The sequence below is a fragment of the Arvicola amphibius genome, chromosome 5, assembly GCF_903992535.2.
Source record: "Arvicola amphibius chromosome 5, mArvAmp1.2, whole genome shotgun sequence".
NCBI classification, from domain to species: domain Eukaryota; kingdom Metazoa; phylum Chordata; class Mammalia; order Rodentia; family Cricetidae; genus Arvicola; species Arvicola amphibius.
Window position 1 is genome coordinate 5,954,102 of NC_052051.1, and position 17,527 is coordinate 5,971,628.

A 17,527-nucleotide genomic window follows, 5' to 3' on the forward strand; every position below is an offset into this window, starting at 1 on the left:
AAAAGGAATAAAATAAACAGCTAGGGCTGGGGCTTGGTAGAGACTTCCTACCCTGTTTGAAGTCCTGGGCTTGATCTCTAGCACCTCATAAAGGGGTTGTGTGGTGCACGCTTGGAATTCCAGCACCCTAGAGGTAGAGGTGGCAAGACCGGAAGTTCAAGGCCAGCCCCAGCTATATAATGAATTTAACACTAGCGTGGGCTACATGAAACCTTATCTCAAGTCACAAAACAGGGAGGCAACAGCAAAGAGGGCCAGCATGAGTCCCAGGAAGGAACAGCCCATACTGGCCTCGCCCACTACCTGCCTGGCTGGTGGGCAGGTGCCCCGTGCCCCTCCCTCCTGCTGGTTGTAGCCCTAAGGAGGTTCTCAGGACATAGAGAGAAAAATGTCCTGTCTCAGCCTCAAGCAGACGCACGATGCCAGTGGAATTTGAGTGAGCAGCGATTGCTCGCAATGCTTTCAGTGTGGTCCTGCATGCAGCAAACAGTATTTGTTTTTCTGAAGTTCAAATTCAGATGGGACAGCCTGCTTCCTTACTTCCCAAACCTGCCTCTTTATAGGCAAATCTGTGGGTTTGTGGATGGAGGAGAACGCTGGTCTACTAACCCTGCAATAAAATAGAAATGTCTTCTAATATTGCCAAAGACACAGATTTTATGCTTCAAAGTATATGTGTGTTGTCTTTCTGCCTAGATTAGTTAATTCATCTGTTTCCACCCCATGCCCCGTTCAGTAGCCTTGCTGGCTGTTTAAACACAAATAGTCAAAACAAATGATTGCAAGCCCTAATTGAAACCGTCACACGAAAGCATCGCAAAGGAAAAAGGATTCTTTTTTTTTTTTTTTTTTAAGGCTTTGGCTTCTGTTTTTTTCAACACAGGGTTTCTCTCCATAGCTTTAGCTGTCCTGGAACTCGCTCTGTAGACCAGGCTGACCTTGAACTCACAGAGATCCACCTTCCTCTGCCTCCTGAGTGCTGGGATTAAAGGCATGCACCACCACTACCTGACTACAGTCAACCTTTTTTGACTGTCCCCTTGTTCGATCAAAATAAAGAACACAGCATAGTGGCCTACACCTCTAATCTTAGCACCCAAGAGGGGAAGTAGGAGAATGGCTGTAGGTTCAAGGCTGGCCTGGGCTATGTAGTGCGAGCCTGTATCAAATATGTACTTGTCTGTGTATATATGGATGTCTGTGTGTAATGTGTAGATGTGTATAGACATACCACTGTATATAACAAGTCATGGTGTCATGGTGTAACATCTGCCAGTACTGAGGATGAACTCAGAGCTTATGTGGGATTCCTCTCTGTATGCTATGAATATGTTTTTTTTTTTTTATTATTGGTTAATAAGGAAGCTGCTTTGGCCTATGGTAGGGCAGAATATAGCAAGGCAGGAAAGCTAAGCAGAGATAGAGGAGGAAAGAAGGCAGAGTCATGGATATGCTATGTAGCTGCTGAAGGAGAAAGATGCCAGAACCTAACTGGTAACCCACAGACTTGTGGTGATATACAGATTAATAGAAATGGGTTGATTTAAGATGTAAGAGCTAGCTAGAAATACACCTAAGCTATTGGCCAAACAGTGTTGTAATTAATATAGTTTCTGTGTGATTATTTGGGTCTGGGAGGCTGGAAAATGAAAGAACAGTCACAGCTTACACAGGGTCTCCTGCATGCTGGGTAAGTACTCTACATTGGAGCCACTTCTCAATAATTTATTTTGATTGCTTTGTATACAAGCAACTAAGACAAGGCAGACAGAGTAACAGCCAGCCAGCCATGACTTTCTATCCAGGTCTCTTTGCTTCTTAGGTGTCATGTGACATTGTCTGGGGTCCTGGGTGGAAGCTGTTTGAGCCTCCTCCAGTGCATAGAATGCCCTCTAAGGGCACACACCTGTAGTGTGCCCTCCACCTTCCTGCCCTCCTCCCTGTTTCCCACATGCCATGGCTGTGGTTTCTGCTTCTGGGCTATTAGGAACAACGCCACTCTGGACGTTCATGTGCAGAGTGTGGTGTGGGCTGCCCACAAAAGTACCCCACACAAATGACTTAAGGGAGGGGGGTTGACATTGGCTCATATTTTGAGGGGCCGTTCTGTACTGCAGAGAAGTTCTGGCAGCTAGTCACAGAGCATCAGCAGTTAGGACGTAGAGAGAGACGAATGCTGGGGCTCAGCTCGCTCTCTCTCATTCTGTGGGACCCTGGCCCACCACATTCACGGTGGTCTTCCCTCTTAGGTTAAAGCTCTCAGGAGAGTTCTTTACAGACACACCCTGAGGTGTGTCTCTGGTTCTAAACTTATCAGCAAAGGTGAACTGTCACAGGTAGTAGGGCGTGTTTAAATACTTTTGCAGATGTGCACACATAGTAGGGCGTGTTTAAATGCTTCTGCAGACATGCCAGTCTTTTTCCTGACCCCGCTTTCTGCTGGAGGTGAAACAAATGCAGTTGGGTTGGCTTCCAGTCTTTACACAGAAAATCTGCATCCTTCCCCAGATTGGGCAGTGAGGACAGGCTCAGCGCTTGCTCCGGAGGACCAAAGACGGCTTGTGCCCATGCTCCTTGTTACCAGCCTCTGAGGAAGGGGTGAGGAAAATTACAGGCTCTAACTTAGTCATCAAGGTGGGGCATTCGTGGTGGTGATTGGGGTGAGGATGAAGGCTGCAAGCTGTCTTGACCCGGTGACATCCGAGTCACAAGAGACCTGTCTGTGTTGTTCCTTCCCTGGGTAGCCCTTGTTTGAAAATATGGCTTCCTTGGGCTCAGGACATGAAGGTAGTGTTGGGAATGCCATCTGTCTCCCTCCCTACTGCTGAGAGAATACGTTTTTTCTGAACATTAGATTAGTATGTTTTCTAGAAATTTCCCGAACACCTCTCTTGCGTGTTCCAGCTGAACTGGGTCACGTCTCACCCCTAAGCTGTAACAGTGACTGTGTTGTGAGGAGGATTAGGTGCCTCTTGTCCAACCACATCCCACCCAGCCCTGAGGCTGGGGCCGAGTCAGCTTGAGCGAAGATGCCTAGGTGATAAAACCAAAAAACAAAACATGTCATTTGGCAGGGAAACTGGGATGTGAGACCACCGGCCTCATCCTGTTTTACACAGGAAAATCGACGCTGTGCAGGCAGCTGGTGGCAGGTGCGGGTTTTGGTTCCTGCTTAGCAGAGGTTATGACCAATGGAGGTGGCTTTGCTGATAGCTTCCAGCACTGCTCGGCAGGTCGAAAGGGCTACAGGGCCTGGGACCACTCTTGGCGCCTAGATTTAAGGGGTCCCGATAGGCATCAGGGTTTTAGGTGAGGCATTTTTATTCTGCCCTAAAAGCCTTCCAGGGGGGAAGCGCAATTCCTCAGGGCCTGACTTTAATGGTTTCTTTTATAGACTCACTCATGTTATAGATGGATGAACTGGGGGGGACCCTGCTCAAGAATGCAGGAGAGCTAGACGATGAAAACGGGGGGGGGGAAGGTAAATTGTGGGGGTTGGTGAAATGTGTTTTCTTAAACATGAACTCTTAAAAACCACGCTAGCTCCCGGGACTGAGCCAGGCACTGGAGGTTGGGCTTCCCCGGGTTTGATCTGCCTGGCAACACTAGCTGAAGTACTTCCTGATGGAGAGGAGGCAAGGCCCTCCAGAACCATCACTTCTGCTGGCCGTGGTTCTGTCACTGGACTTGGGCCATAATAGCTGCAATGGGTGAAGTGCCCTCCTCACCCCCAACCTCATCTAGGGTCAGATTCAGTGTCGTTGAGTTGCACATTTTTAGGCAGGTCCCTCAGCCGCTCTGATCTTGCTCTGCTGTGCACAACCAACATTGTCTCCATCTGACGTATTCATCAGCAGTGTGATGTCAAATTCTGTTTCTAACGAGCTCATTCTGTTGGTCCGCGGGAAGACATATAGAGCAATCTTACCATCAGGGCCTTGGAACAGCCTGGGACCTGCTTGTGGGTCACTTTTCTCAAAAACTTTTCTCAAAACGCCCAACAGAGCAACTTAGGGAAGCTTTATTCGGGAGCATGGCTTGAAGGTCCAGTCCATCACGACATCCAGGGCATGAGGAAGCTGGTAACAGCGTCCACAACTAGGAAGCAGACAGAAATGAGCAGGAGCTCAGCAGTCTTTGTTCTTTATACCCATTCCAGGATGGGCCCACCCTGGAGGAAGGGATACTGCCCACCTAGAGGGTAGTTCCTCCCAGGCCATTAACCCAGTCTAGAAACTACCCCTTGCCCATAACCAGAGGTCTGTTTCCGATGGCAATCAACATTGGCTGTTACAACCTGGAGTTAATTCCGTACTTTGTAACTCTGGTCTCTGGGCACCAGGCTTTCTTGGAGTACCTACCTCCTGTCCACGCTCTTCAGGCTTGTACAGTGGCAGGTTCTGATGTGTTTTGAAGGAATTTGCTGAGCGACCGTAAAAGGGCTGAGAAAAAAGACAGCTCTGCGAGATTGGCACATCCTTGGCTACAGCCATGAAGGCTTTACAAAGACGGGAAACTGAGGCAGGGGCTGGGGAGAAGAACGTGGAAGACAAAGTATAGTTTAACTGAACAGATGCTGTGGGAAACCCCTTCTTGGAACCAAGGGTCAGGGTTAGAGTTGGGGGGCGAGGGTAGCCTCTCCCTCACTTTTTACAAAGTCACTGGCCCCTGTCATGAAGCCTTGCCCTGCATGGCCTTGTGTTTCTCAAGGGCTTACACCTGCCAAGAACTTGTTCAGGCAAAATGCTTGCCTCAGGCCTGGAGGTGATCTGTGCCTCTAGCCTGTTAGCAGTGGTCACCCAGTGTGTCTTCTTCCCTCCCCCACCAGCTCTCATCCACCTGGAATCCAGCTTTTCCCTCCAGGCCTTTATGTCTGCAGGGCCCTCCACCCATAGTGCAGGGGGTCTCAGACTAATGCAGGGAGTCTCAGGCTAGTGCAGGGTGTCTCAGGCTAGTGCAGGGGGTCTCAGGCTAGACCACATACATGGGGCTCATTCCTTACTGCCACCAGGTCTCTCCTCTGGAGGCCTCTCCATTGTCATCAGATGTCGACAGCCATGCTTACCTCCTTGGCACACAACAGTTACATCATGAAGCCTGGCAAACCAAGTGACTCACTCTGGCCAGAGCAGTGTGAGCTGCACTAGCCTGTGACCCCCTGCACTAGCCTGTGACCCCTGCACTAGCCTGTGACCCCTGCACTAGCCTGAGACCCCTGCACTAGCCTGAGACCCCTGCACTAGCCTGAGACCCCTGCATGAGCCTGTGACCCCCTGCATTAGTCTGAGAGCCCCTGCACTAGCCTGAGACCCCTGCACGAGCCTGAGACCCCTGCACGAGCCTGTGACCCCCTGCACTAGCCTGAGATGCCCTGCAGTCTTGGCCTGGATCCTCATGCTTCTTAGTGTATGGGTCACCATTGATGTATATGTGCTGTCTTCCATGCTCCCAGGGGTCACCAGAGAACAGGGCACCCCTAAAATAGCTCCTGGAATTGTCCAGATAGTCCTTGTCAGATGAACGAATAGCCATGAATAGGTTGTCAGGTGAGAATGGAATCTCCCCCCCACCCCTTCCCTGTCCCCACACCTCTGTAATGGACACCTCCTCTGCAGGGCAGAGCATCAACCCCAAGTTGGCGGGCCTGATTGGGCGGCACGGACCTCAAAACAAGCAACCCTTCATGGTCGCCTTCTTCAAGGCCACAGAGGTTCATCTGCGGAGCATCCGGTCCACTGGGGGCAAGCAGCGCAGCCAGAACCGCTCCAAGACACCCAAGAACCAAGAGGCACTGAGGATGGCCAGTGTGGCAGGTAGGCCAATTCAGGTCCGAGCAGTCAGAGGGGACCGTATGTACAATTGCATTACAGATAGACCAGAAAAGATCAGCCTGTGAGCTGGGATGTAGCTTCTCCAGGACACTGGTGGACTTGAAGCAAGGCAAGTCTAGGCACAAATCCAGCAAGTCTGCTTGCGAGAGCTCCAAACAGACTCGGTCTTCCCTCGGTCTTGGGAGTCTGAGGAAACACCCAAGGGGGTTTGGGCTGTTGAGAACTCAAAAGCGAGACCACCAGGCCATTGCTCCCCCTCCCTCCCCTCCACTTCAGCGCACCTTGCATCGCGTATGTCTTCTTGAGAGTCATTCAGTTTCTGAAGGGAGAAGGTGGCCCACTGCGGCTGTTGGACCTATTGTTTCTGGGGTGTCCCCCAGTGCCCGGAGAGACTTCGGTGGGTAGAGTTGGGTCAGAAATGTATATGAACACAGTCCTCTTTCCACAGAGTCAGAATCTATTCTTAATTCAGAGCCTATGCCAATTTTATGGGCCAAATACCCAAATATCCCTTGGTATTCACCAAATACCCCTTTCCCTCGGTAGACATGGCCACTTCCAATCAGAGGTTTTTATTCCAATATCAAGTGGTAAATCAATCTTAACAACTAAGCACTTAATGACTCAGCACACATTATACATGTGTGTCATGGCATTACATATTAACACACACATTATAGATGGATAAGAAGCTGTTTGGGAAGAGGCAGTGCTACTCAGCAAGGCTGTCCTAAAGCTGGAGATGCAGAGCCAACCTGGCCTCAAGGACAGTCTCTACGGGGACTAGATGAAGGGGTCTCAGGTTGAGCTCAGGGCTGTTCAGAGCAGAGTTGTTGAATGCAGACCTAAGGAGCTTTGGTGTTGGTTTGCAGAGGGCTGAGGGTGGCAGGCAGGGGCTGGAGTCCTTCCCTGTGGCATCCCTGGGCAAGGTTCATGACTAGTGACCAAGACCACGTGCCAGCATGTCTTGGCTATTCCTTCCATCCTACCCCAGGCAAGGACATGTGTGATGGATGGCTCATGAGTCTGATGTTCTGACATAAGCTATACTCCTATGTAGCACTGTTCATAGACACAAATAAATTACCCGGAAGTGGCTCCTCTGGGGTGCTGGCGGATGTTGCTGTTTTACTTATATAAATGAGATGCCGAGTCCGTCTGCCTCATCATTCAGACCCAAGATGGAGCCACTCGGGACAGCACAGCTGATTTGTAAAACAGACTAACTGTGGAGAGGTACAGTCAGAAGCTGCTGTTCTCAACGGTCACCTGGCGTCACCTGCCTGCTCTGCCACCTGAGTGTGGAGAGAGGCTTCCTAAGCTTCTCTTCTGCCAAGTAGAGCCTTTTATAGGCACCTCAAAGGGGTCTGTTAGCCCCCAAATTAAAAAAATGCTGAGTTCCTTCATATTTGGGGGCCTTGTTTATGCTGAGATTGGGATTCTGTGGTGGGAGCCTAGGTCTAGAAGCTATTTGGGACAGGTAGAAGAGATTACCGCCCTCATCTGTTCGCAGTGACAGGCCCAGGATTGGGGGTAGTGACTGGGTAACTCAGCTCATTCGAGGGTCGCAGAAAGAGTCCCCATGGGAACTGAGCTGAGGCCCATGAGCAGGGCCAGGCTGACCCTGTTGCTGAGGCCTGTGTGCCCTGAGGGTACCAAGTCCCATGGTTTAGCTTTTCTGACATCTTTGAGACTGGTGACTATGACAAGGAGGTTGCTAGAGCCACAGGTGGGTGGGACGTTCTCCTGGGAGTCTGATCTTCGAGTTTGAAATCCATCCCAAGCAGGAGTGGGAGTTTTCCGTTTCCAGGCCGTGTGTTGTGTAGGCGTGAGGTCATGTGGGGAGCTCTGGGAAGAGTGGCTATAGCATCGGGTGAAGTATCTGAGACTTCCCAGAAGCTTGTGCAAACTCGGCTGGCAAGAAGCTCTGGCATATCCCTTGCCAGCAAAGGTGACCTTGTCTTGTAGATCTACGTTTGCCTCTGGAGTGAGGAATGCAGAGGGAGGGCTTGACCCTACGGAGTCCCCCCAGAATGCCCACCTTCATACCTCCAGGACAGGATCCTCCCTCGAATGACAGCTAGTCCCTCTGGCTCGGATTCTGCCTACTCCCATGGATTTCAACTCCCTACTCTCGTTTTAAGTTCTTCCAAACCCTGCCTGGAAGTTTAACATAAAAAAGAAAAAAAGAAAAAGAAAAAACACCCGGACTGGGGCTCCACCCTGGTTTAGTGAGGCAGCCTGTGCGTGTGTGTAGGCGTGTGCCCAGTGCTTTTGAAGTGCTCACACCTCACATGATGGGCCACACAAGTTGAATCCTCTCTTGCACGCACAGTATCCTTTATGTGTCCAGTTGGAGACACATGTCCCAGCATGCCTCTGCATGAAAGTCTCTTTCCTTTGGACCACCCCTGCCCCAGGGTTCCAGCCGCTGCTGAGATGCAGGTGGATAACTTGGGTCCCTTGTTCCCTTCAGTCCAGCACCCTGGTAGCCGACCCTTGGGTGTAGCAGCAAGTATGAGCACCTATCCTAATTTGCTTACTGATTTGCAAGACTTTTCAGAGGTAGCTGTGCAGCGGCTGGTGGCTGGTACCTTCTGTTCACTAGCTCTCTGCTATACTGGGTGGGGTGGGTGGAACAATATTGGGGGCAGGGGAACTAGATGTCTCCTTTCCCTTGCTTTTCTACTAAGAAGGACCTGAGAATGCTGGGGAATTCCAACCACCTTCTCCTGGGGCAGCCACAACCCCAGCTAGGACACGCAAGGGCCCATCCCCCCACAGCATGCCCACAGCTAGCTTCCAACGTTAAACCAAAGATCTTCACTGGGATCTGCCCCTTCTTTGCACGTGATAGAGTGACAGACATGGCTAATTGCCACAGCACCTTTTCTCATATCTCACTTTAGGATCTGCCCAGACTCAGAACTGGGAGCTGTGGGCAATCTGGCCCCAGGGATCCTACTCGGAGCTATACCTTGCTCAGACTTCTTTACCCTGGTCCCAGCCATCCTACTCAGAGCTATACCTTGCTCAGACTCCTTCGCCCAGGGCTGAGGATACAATCTACTTCCCTTTCTCTTTCCTACCTGCCCCCACCCCATGGAGGAGGGAAATGGGGCTGGTGGGGTAGAGAGTGCTAGTTGCAGTCCCTGGCTTTGCTGTGGTAATGAACGGCACCTTAGATATCCCCTTCAGAGCTGTTCCAGGAGGTAGACCAGTTGTCTGGGTCTGTGGCCTGTGCTCTAATAGTGCTCTGGCCCTGGCCCTTTGTGTTGAGACAGCCTGGCCTGTGCTATTTTCTTCCTGGACAGAGCTATGCAGGTGGAATTCCGATGCATCCTGAGAAGCAGACTCTCCTAAGGGATGTGTGTCACTTGTCATTGGACACCCTGTCAGTAGGCTCAGAGAGAGCAGTCATCACCTTTGGGTGGTTGGTTGTAGGGTGTGTAGGAATGAGAAATCGCCTGAGCACTCAGGAACCTGGCCTGCAGGGCTCTGTTGTATAGACAGGGGCCTGGGCTTTATGGGCAAGGATGTGGAATGGTGGAGAAGGTGATAGAAAGCCCTAGGACGAGTCAGGCTGGGGAAGGCATCAATTAAGTACCAACCACCTGTGCAGCTGCAGAGTAGAGGAAGCTTCCATAGCTCTGCATGAGGGACAGACAGATTCCCACAGTGTTTACAAAGTGCAGCCTCCGGACCAAATGCTACAAACTTGTGTCCTAGAAAACCAAGCACACTGTTCTTGTTCCTTAAACTCAACAGCTGCAGCGGGGGGTGTGGACTTTCCTCTGGTTTCTTCCCGGCGGTGACCGCAGCCTTTGTTCTGTACCTCCTGAACCTTCAGGTGCATGAGTGTCTTGAGGCTGACTTGGTGGGCCTACTGAGGCAGAGTCTGGAAGCAGGATCGTCTGAGTGGGACTGGGCGGCCCTCCACTAAAGGGCAGAGGTGACCATGAAGGTCTCAAACTGGCTTCTGAGCCATCACTGTCCTTCAGCCCCTGAGTCCAGTGGCTGCTCTCCCACTGCAGACTCAAAGGAATTTGAACATGTATGTTCTTCTCTCTCCTCCTTTGGTTTTTCTCTTTGTCCATGCAGAAAATAGCAGCAGTGACCAGAGGCAAGCCTGCAAGAAACACGAACTGTATGTCAGCTTCCGAGACCTCGGCTGGCAGGTAAGGATGGCTGAGCTACCACACATTGGGCCTCTCTCTGTCCCTGCTAGCCACAGGGATGTCTCCATGGGTGCATTGTGTCACAGTCCATGTCTTTTCCCCCTCGGAGCTAGAGTTCCATATGTCCCAGGCTGGCATCGAGCTCACTGGTTAGCCTGAGATGACATTGTACCTCCCAGGCACTGGGAGTACAGGAGTGTGCCACCATGCCTAGTTTGTGCCATACTGGACTGGAACCCGGAGTGTCCTGCATGCTAGGCAAGTACTCTCCCAGCTCAGTTCATAGTTCTTGTCTTTGCTGGTGAGATGTCAGGTGCCAGGACCCTGACATGAGACGGGGACTTGAGTTGAACATGTGAGGACATCCATGATGTCCCATGACACCCAAGGTGTGGCTGACTCTTGGGATAAGAACTTGAAGCACCACCCTTCTGAAGTGTGCACTTTATTCTCCATGCACACCCTAGTCCCAGCCCTTGGCTTGCTGCTTCTCACACACATGACCGTGTGTTTGAACCCAGCCCTGGAGGGCCAGCTTCCTCTGCCCTTTCTCCACCCTGTTCTGTGACTCAGATCGGGTGTTTGTTTCTAAGCCAAGCAAGCAGGCTGTTGTGGTAGAGCAAAGGCTCTGAGCACACTGTTTATCCTGCGTGCTGTGCCGGACACTCCTGCAGCAGGAGCTCTCGCTTGCAATCCCTAGACATTACCACTTTGTGGGTTAGCATGACACAACACTTCCAGAACTCAGAGAATATGCTCTCTGGATTACCCAAGCCACAGAGGGTCACTAGCCTCTTGCTCAAGAAGGTGTACCAGGCATGGAGGTCTGATTAGACTCACAGGCATGTCCCGTCTTGACAATGGGACAATATGTTGTCATCCACAAAGTTCACTCTGAAGCCATACATACAAAGAAGGTGCAAGCAAACAAACAACGAAATTACGACGTTTTCATTGTTTACCGTATTGTGTTGGGTTTCATGAGTAGCTGCCCTTACCCAATGGGTGCATGGTCTAGGCTGTGAAATGGACACGCCTGGGAGCAAGCTGAGGCTTGCCACCCCCAGCAGGGACGGGGGTGGTTCTAGGTGTGGTCTCTGACCCATGGCTCCCTCCCTGCTGCTATTGCACCTCTGGTCCAGGAGACGCAACACAAGGGCGGCCCCTCTAAGCCTTGACTTGTTTGTCTTTTCCTTCTGCTGGGCTCACAAAGTATCATGCTCACCTTTCTGGCCCTGAAGGGACCCCACAACTCAGAAGAGCATACCCTGGGCCTGAGGGAGGACTCCACACAGGGTGGGACCCTGCCCTGGGCTCTCTGCAGGGCCGGGTTAGGACCTGGCCTCACTCTTGTCTCTTTGCAGGACTGGATCATCGCCCCTGAAGGCTATGCTGCTTACTACTGTGAGGGGGAGTGTGCCTTCCCTCTAAACTCCTACATGAACGCCACCAACCACGCCATCGTCCAGACACTGGTGGGTGCCCCTGGGGGTGTGGCCTATGGGAGATGGGAGTGGCTTCTACTGCCTTTAACCAGAACCTGAGCAACTGTCTGTTCAAGTATGTCATGACTCTTGTGGGTACCTGCTATATAAAAGGCTGAAAGAATATGTTTTAAACATACAGTGGTATAAAGATGAATATGTACTCACACACATACACATATATTTATATATCTTGGACCCTGTCATTGTGCCTCGCTGAGAATTGGGTCCCTTCCTGGTGGGGACTGTCCTCTTGAGTGTCAGCATGCTGTCCTGTGTTATGATAAAGTTTGACTGCTAGCCCCTGGAGCTCCTTAGTCACAGGCCCCTTTCAGAGCTAGGGCTTTTTTTTTTCCCAGTTTTGACCTTGAACTTGAAGCTTAAGTGATTTGAGAGGCTTTACTCTGTTGGTTGTCTGCTCTGTGCCAGAACAGTCCAGTGTTCTTGACCTTGGGCTTTACTGTCCAGGGGAGGAAATGGCCAACTGAGCAAATGAGAGAATTTCAGAGGGAGAATGTGCCTGAAAGGGAAGAGGGCAGGAGCCAGCGCTGATTCAAGTCAACCCTCTGTGGGTTACTGTGATGAGACCGTGCTGGCCTCAGATGCTGGGGGCCAAGGTGACCTTGCTCCCTGCAGTGGGTGCTGCCTGGACTTCTCTCAACAACTGAGCGTCCATGCTGGTTTGAATTCTGGTGCCAAAGAGCTCACCACAGGACCCTCTTCCACGCAATTCTGTTTGTTATTCAAATTTATGTTTATTCCACACCATAAGTCCTGAACGGAGCTCATCGCTCATCGATGCCTTTCATTTAGTCCAAGCTTTATCCTACGGCAGAGGAAGGGCTCCCCATCACTCCCTCCCTCCTTTCTCTTTTCCTTCCTGTACTTGCTTCAATACCCAGAAGTTGCTCGTTAATAGCAAATAGGGAGCTGGGGTTGTGGCTCAGCTGGTAGGCTGTTTTCCTAGCACACACAAACCCCTGGGGTTCAGTCTATAGGGCTGAATAAACTGGGTGTAATGGTTTAGGTCTGTCGTTTCAGGAGGTGGAAGCTAGCGACATAGCAAGTTCGAGGCCAGCTCTGGCATATAAGAGTCCCTGTTTCAAAGAAACCAGTGACACATGAGAAGAACTGAATCTCTGGCCTGTCTTAAGCACTGGGTTCACCTGATGATGTGGACTAGTTGGCTGGGCTAGGGTCAGCTTGGATGAGTGGCGGCCTTCTCCTTTCAGTTTGCTCCCCTCCCCACTATTCCCTGCTGCCTGCTCCAGGTTGACTTTGCTTGCCAATGGCACTCACTTGGTACCTGCATGGCATCTGAGGTTTCCTTTGTCTGAACCCCAGCTCTGTGGAGTGCATGGGTACCTGTGAGCAAAACAGCCTTCTCTGTTATTGTTGTGATGCTAGGGATCGAACCCAGGACCTTGTGTGAGCTAGGCAAGCCCTCTGCCAGTAAGCTACAACCCATCCCTTAAGATAGAGTGCTTTTTGCATGGGCAACGGTGAGGGAGGATGCTCCACAGTCCTCAGTTTGGAGTTCCAGCTGCCTCTCCCACATCAGATGTGTGCAGGAAGCCAGGTTCCCTCGCCCGCATAGCGGAGGCAAGTCCTGAGCTGAGTTGAGTCACGAGACAGGCTCACCTGTCATTTATGGTTATCTTAACCAGACAGCAGAACTGCCTTAGAGAACTCTAGAAGCCTGCCGAAGGCCTCACTGCCTCTCAGCATGATTTGTGTTGGTGGCTTGCAGGTTCATTTCATCAACCCAGACACGGTGCCTAAGCCTTGCTGTGCGCCCACGCAGCTCAACGCCATATCCGTCCTCTACTTCGACGACAGCTCCAATGTCATCCTGAAGAAGTACAGAAACATGGTGGTCCGGGCCTGTGGCTGCCACTGACCTCTTCAGAGAGCCCGACCCTTTGGGGCCACATTGTTCCAGATCTGAGGTGTCTCACCACCTAGTCTCTCACTGCCCACCTTGGCGAGGAGCAAACAGATCAGCCATCTCTCCGGAGCCTTCCCCTCACCTCCCCGACTGGAAATACGTAAGGCGTTAGAAACCCGAGTGCCCTGGCTGGCAAGCAGGCTGTAATTCTGGCACATTATGGACAAGCTCCTACAAGCTGCCACAAGCAACATTTAGCAGGAAAAATATCTTCCAAGGAAGAGTCCGTTGGCCACATGGCCTCCGTGGTGCTCTTGAGCCCTTGAGGGGTAATTACTAGTGTCCTCTAGCCAGGCCATCAGCTGCAGCAGGAGGAAGGGCACAGCCAGGGTGGGCGCTTACGTCTGTGCTGAAGGAAGACCAGCAGAAGTCCCTGTAATAAAATGTCACAATAAAACCCATGAATGAAAATGGTTAGGATGTCACAGATATATTTTCCTAAACAATTTATCCCCGTTTCTTGGTTTATTCTGACTTCATAAACAGAAGCTAGGGCCTGTGGAGGTTGGAGAGCCCCCCTCCTTTCCATTTGGTTTCCTTCTGAGGCTGCAGGGCCCAGTGTTTACCAGAACTGCCCAAATCCACTGTATAGAGAGGGGAAGGACGGATGTCTGCTCAGAAGCCAGGGAGTACTGGCCTCAAAGGAGACACACACTGGGGTGGAGAAGGAGGGAGGCACACACATGCACGCCTGTGTGAAACACACCAAGACTTTGGCTCTGCCAGCCCCTTGGCCCTAGTTCCTGCCCTGTGCTGGGAAATAATGAGAAAATTCAAAGTGGATAAGCAGAAGGACAAGACAGGACCTGTGCTCCGGCCCTAGTAAGGAAGCACAGGGGTTAGCCCAAAGCCCCTGGTGCAGGGTATTCGGGGCAGTGTCCTCTAAATAAGGTCATCTGGCACCTCTCTGGCCGCACTCCAGAGCCAGGCCCTGCCCCTTACAGCTGCCTCTCCTCACTCTCAACCCCATCAGAAGGCCCTGCACCAAACTGCTTCCTCAGTCTGAGGGAGACTGGGCTCAGGGATGTCCTGTACTTGGAAGGACTTAGTGGGCAACTTCCTGACCTGAATTCCTGCTTTAGAGGGGCCATTCTGTCCTGGCTCAAGCAAGCCCACTCTGCCTGGGTCTGCGGTGCTGTAACTATCATGCACCAGCCCCTAGCTTCATGTACAAAGCTGTGGCGAGGACTGGACCAATCTGCCAATGTTTCCCACATCCACACGAAGAATGGGGTTAGCCAGGTGGGACCAATTGCCCTGTAGAGTCTGGTCACATGGGGAACCCGTTCTCCATATCTGTGATCCTGGAAACACTGGGTTCTCTTCTGTTATTTTATTTTATTTTTTTAATTTTTCTTCTTCAGTAGCTTGGGCTGCAGCCTCCACTCTGCCTGATCAATGGAGAGAAGAGCATTTCATCTTGTAATTTGTTTTGTGTCTTGGCAGATCTGGGGCTTCTTTGTGTGACTCCCTCTCAGTACGCATTTTATCACTCGCCCTAATCCGTCCGCAGTGTCTTTTGTACATTTAAATGTGTAAATAATTGTGACAAGACAAAGAAATTATTTATTTCCATCTGAAGTTCTTTTCAAAGGCTCCTCATGGAGAACAATGGGGTCGCTTTCCTTCAATCTGTTTGTTTTCTTATTTAAGACTATTTATTAACAGTCGGACCGATGTACCCATAGCTGTCGAATAAAGTGGTCCTTAGTGAAAACGCTGTATGATTAGAGGAAAAGGGGGGGTTGACTTTGCAATAAAAGGAGACATTTGGTTCTGGTTGTCAGGCCCATGTGTGTATTTGTGTCTTTCCCCTCACCCCTGTGCTCCTTATACTGGAGTTTCATCTGTTGAGAACCTGCAACCTTGATCTCTACCGTTAGCGGGATGTTTATCATCGAGGCCCAGGGGGAAGCGGTGCAGCTGTGTGGGGCTCCGGGCCTCAGGGCCGGAGGGACGGAACCAGACAACAAATGCGAATCTGGTAGATGGCAAAGATCCTTGATTGAATTACAGTCCAGCCGTCAGCAGCTGCTTCAAAGAGGTAGGGGGTAAATTAGCTGTGTTTACTGCTAACATAGTCAAGGATTTAGTCATCCCAATAAAATAGAGGCACAAGAGAGAAAAGGGGGGCGTATACCCCAAACTTGAAAGCAGCACTGGCTTCACAGCTGGCGTCATTCAGTGCCCGTCACCCGGACAGTTGGGGGCTGCCCTTGCAGGCCAGCTGTGGAGGTGGGCGGCCCACCGCAGGCCTGGATAGGGTGTGGGCCCCCGTCAAGCTTGGAGCAGTGCTCATCTGGCTCCATCTGGCTTTGAAGTGTGCACGAAGGTCACCTGATGGATGTTTCTAGAATCCCAGCCGATACTTGGACAGGCTGCTCCGTCTTCCCTGTTGACTCAGACCCAGCAACCACTCCTAACTCATTCCAGCCCCTGCAGTTCCTAAACCCCTGCTGTCACTGTCCTGACAATCTAGCTTTTGTTCTGTTTTCCAGGCTGAAGACCAGAGCCACAAACCGGAGGTCCAGATGTGGCCTCCCAGATGTGCCTTGTCCTCTCTACCCCACCCCCAGGAGTGTTTACACATTTTTAAAAACACAAATTCATTGCCAATATTTTTTTTTTTTTGCAAATCAGGAGTTCAGGTTTCTCTTGAGTAGTCAGTGGAGTGGGACACCTGGCTCTTCCCCGAGTGCCGCTCCTAGCAGAACAGAGATGCCAGGGCCCCAGCCACCACCACACTCCGTGGCCTCTTCCACAAAGGGGCGAGGTCAGTTGGCATTTTAAAAACGGCAGATGAACATCGATTTGTGCCCAAGTCCCAGAAGGAATAAAAATAAAAGCTATGTTGGGAGATGAATGAGCTTCAGGACAGGCAAGTGGCTTTTATGTTTGTCTTAAGCTAGCCTGTTCCCATAGCCCTCAGCAGGCCCTGTGGCCATGTGTGGTAGACCAGATGTACCTATCTTCTATCCCCTCCTCTTTTTCTTGGCTTCCACCTCTCTGCCAAATGCTGTTTAATTTTGGGCACCAGCAGGTGATCTCGCTTAAAGGCCAGCAGCTAACCATTTCTGAAACCCAGGCTCCCCAGAGTTGGAATTTCCTGGGGCTGTTTAGGGCATAGGGATTACTGACTCCCAGCTTTTACCCTTGGGCCCCTTTGAATCCAGAATCCAGGCTGAGTTTCTGAACTACATGCTCGGCATGGAGGCTCCCTCCTCCTTCCCAGCTGTTTGAGGCTCTGCACCTCTGGGTGTGACCTTGACCTCTGTTTGAGGCTCTGCACCTCTGGGTGTGACCTTGACCGGGATGGGGATGACTGCTGTCCTGAGCGATCAGTGGCTCCTCCTGGGGCCTGGTGGCCACTGTGGGAGCAGAAAAATGTGCCAGGGGGGGTCCTCTCTGGAGGAGCTTCTCACAGGAACATTGGGGTACCCTCTGAAGGAGTCTCTTCTGGGCACATTGTCCTTCCTGCTGCAGTTTTTTGCGGAAGGTGAACGTCTTGGGACCAACACAGCTCACTTTGTTTTCTTTTCTTTTTTTGAATATTTATTTATTATGTATACAATATTCTGTCTGTGTGTCTGCCTGCAGGCCAGAAGAGGGCATCAGATCTCATTTTGGATGGTTTTGAGCCACCATGTGGTTGCTGGGAATTGAACTCACGACCTTTGGAAGAGCGGGCAATGCTCTTAACTGCTGAGCCATCTCTCCAGCCCCCACAGCTCACTTTCATACATGCTATTTAGCAGACTTGGCCCTACAGTCCAGAGACCCTCTCTTTAGGAACAATGCCTGCCGTATTCACGGAAGGACCTGTCTCACAGAAGGCAGAGTTCTTGCCAACCTCTTGGAATGCTACATCATTGCACATGTCAGGAACCAACACAGGCTGCACAAACATTAAAATGTCAATCAACAACAACACACAGGGCTGTGCTGAATCCAGGGTTCCCACCAAGACCCCAGTTAGGTGTCTAGAATAGCTATTTGTCACCCCAAATTCTCCAGAAGGTCCCTCATTGTCCACCTCCTTGGTGTGCCCCTGACTGCTCTGTTTGGAGGACTTGGCACTTGAACAAG

At 51.1% G+C, this 17,527-nt stretch overlaps 1 protein-coding gene across 1 annotated transcript in view; it reads left to right on the forward strand.

Annotated features, from left to right (window-relative positions):
* Bmp7 (bone morphogenetic protein 7) overlaps positions 1-14,797 on the forward strand; it is a 71,677-nt gene extending 56,880 nt beyond the window's left edge. The window contains exons 4-7 of the mRNA XM_038330905.1: positions 5,616-5,813; positions 9,933-10,009; positions 11,374-11,484; positions 13,244-14,797. Coding sequence (XP_038186833.1) covers positions 5,616-5,813; positions 9,933-10,009; positions 11,374-11,484; positions 13,244-13,393 — 536 coding nt within the window. The 3' untranslated portion in view covers positions 13,394-14,797. The remainder of the gene's footprint in view (positions 1-5,615; positions 5,814-9,932; positions 10,010-11,373; positions 11,485-13,243) is intronic.
* The last annotated feature ends 2,730 nt before the right edge of the window (positions 14,798-17,527 follow it).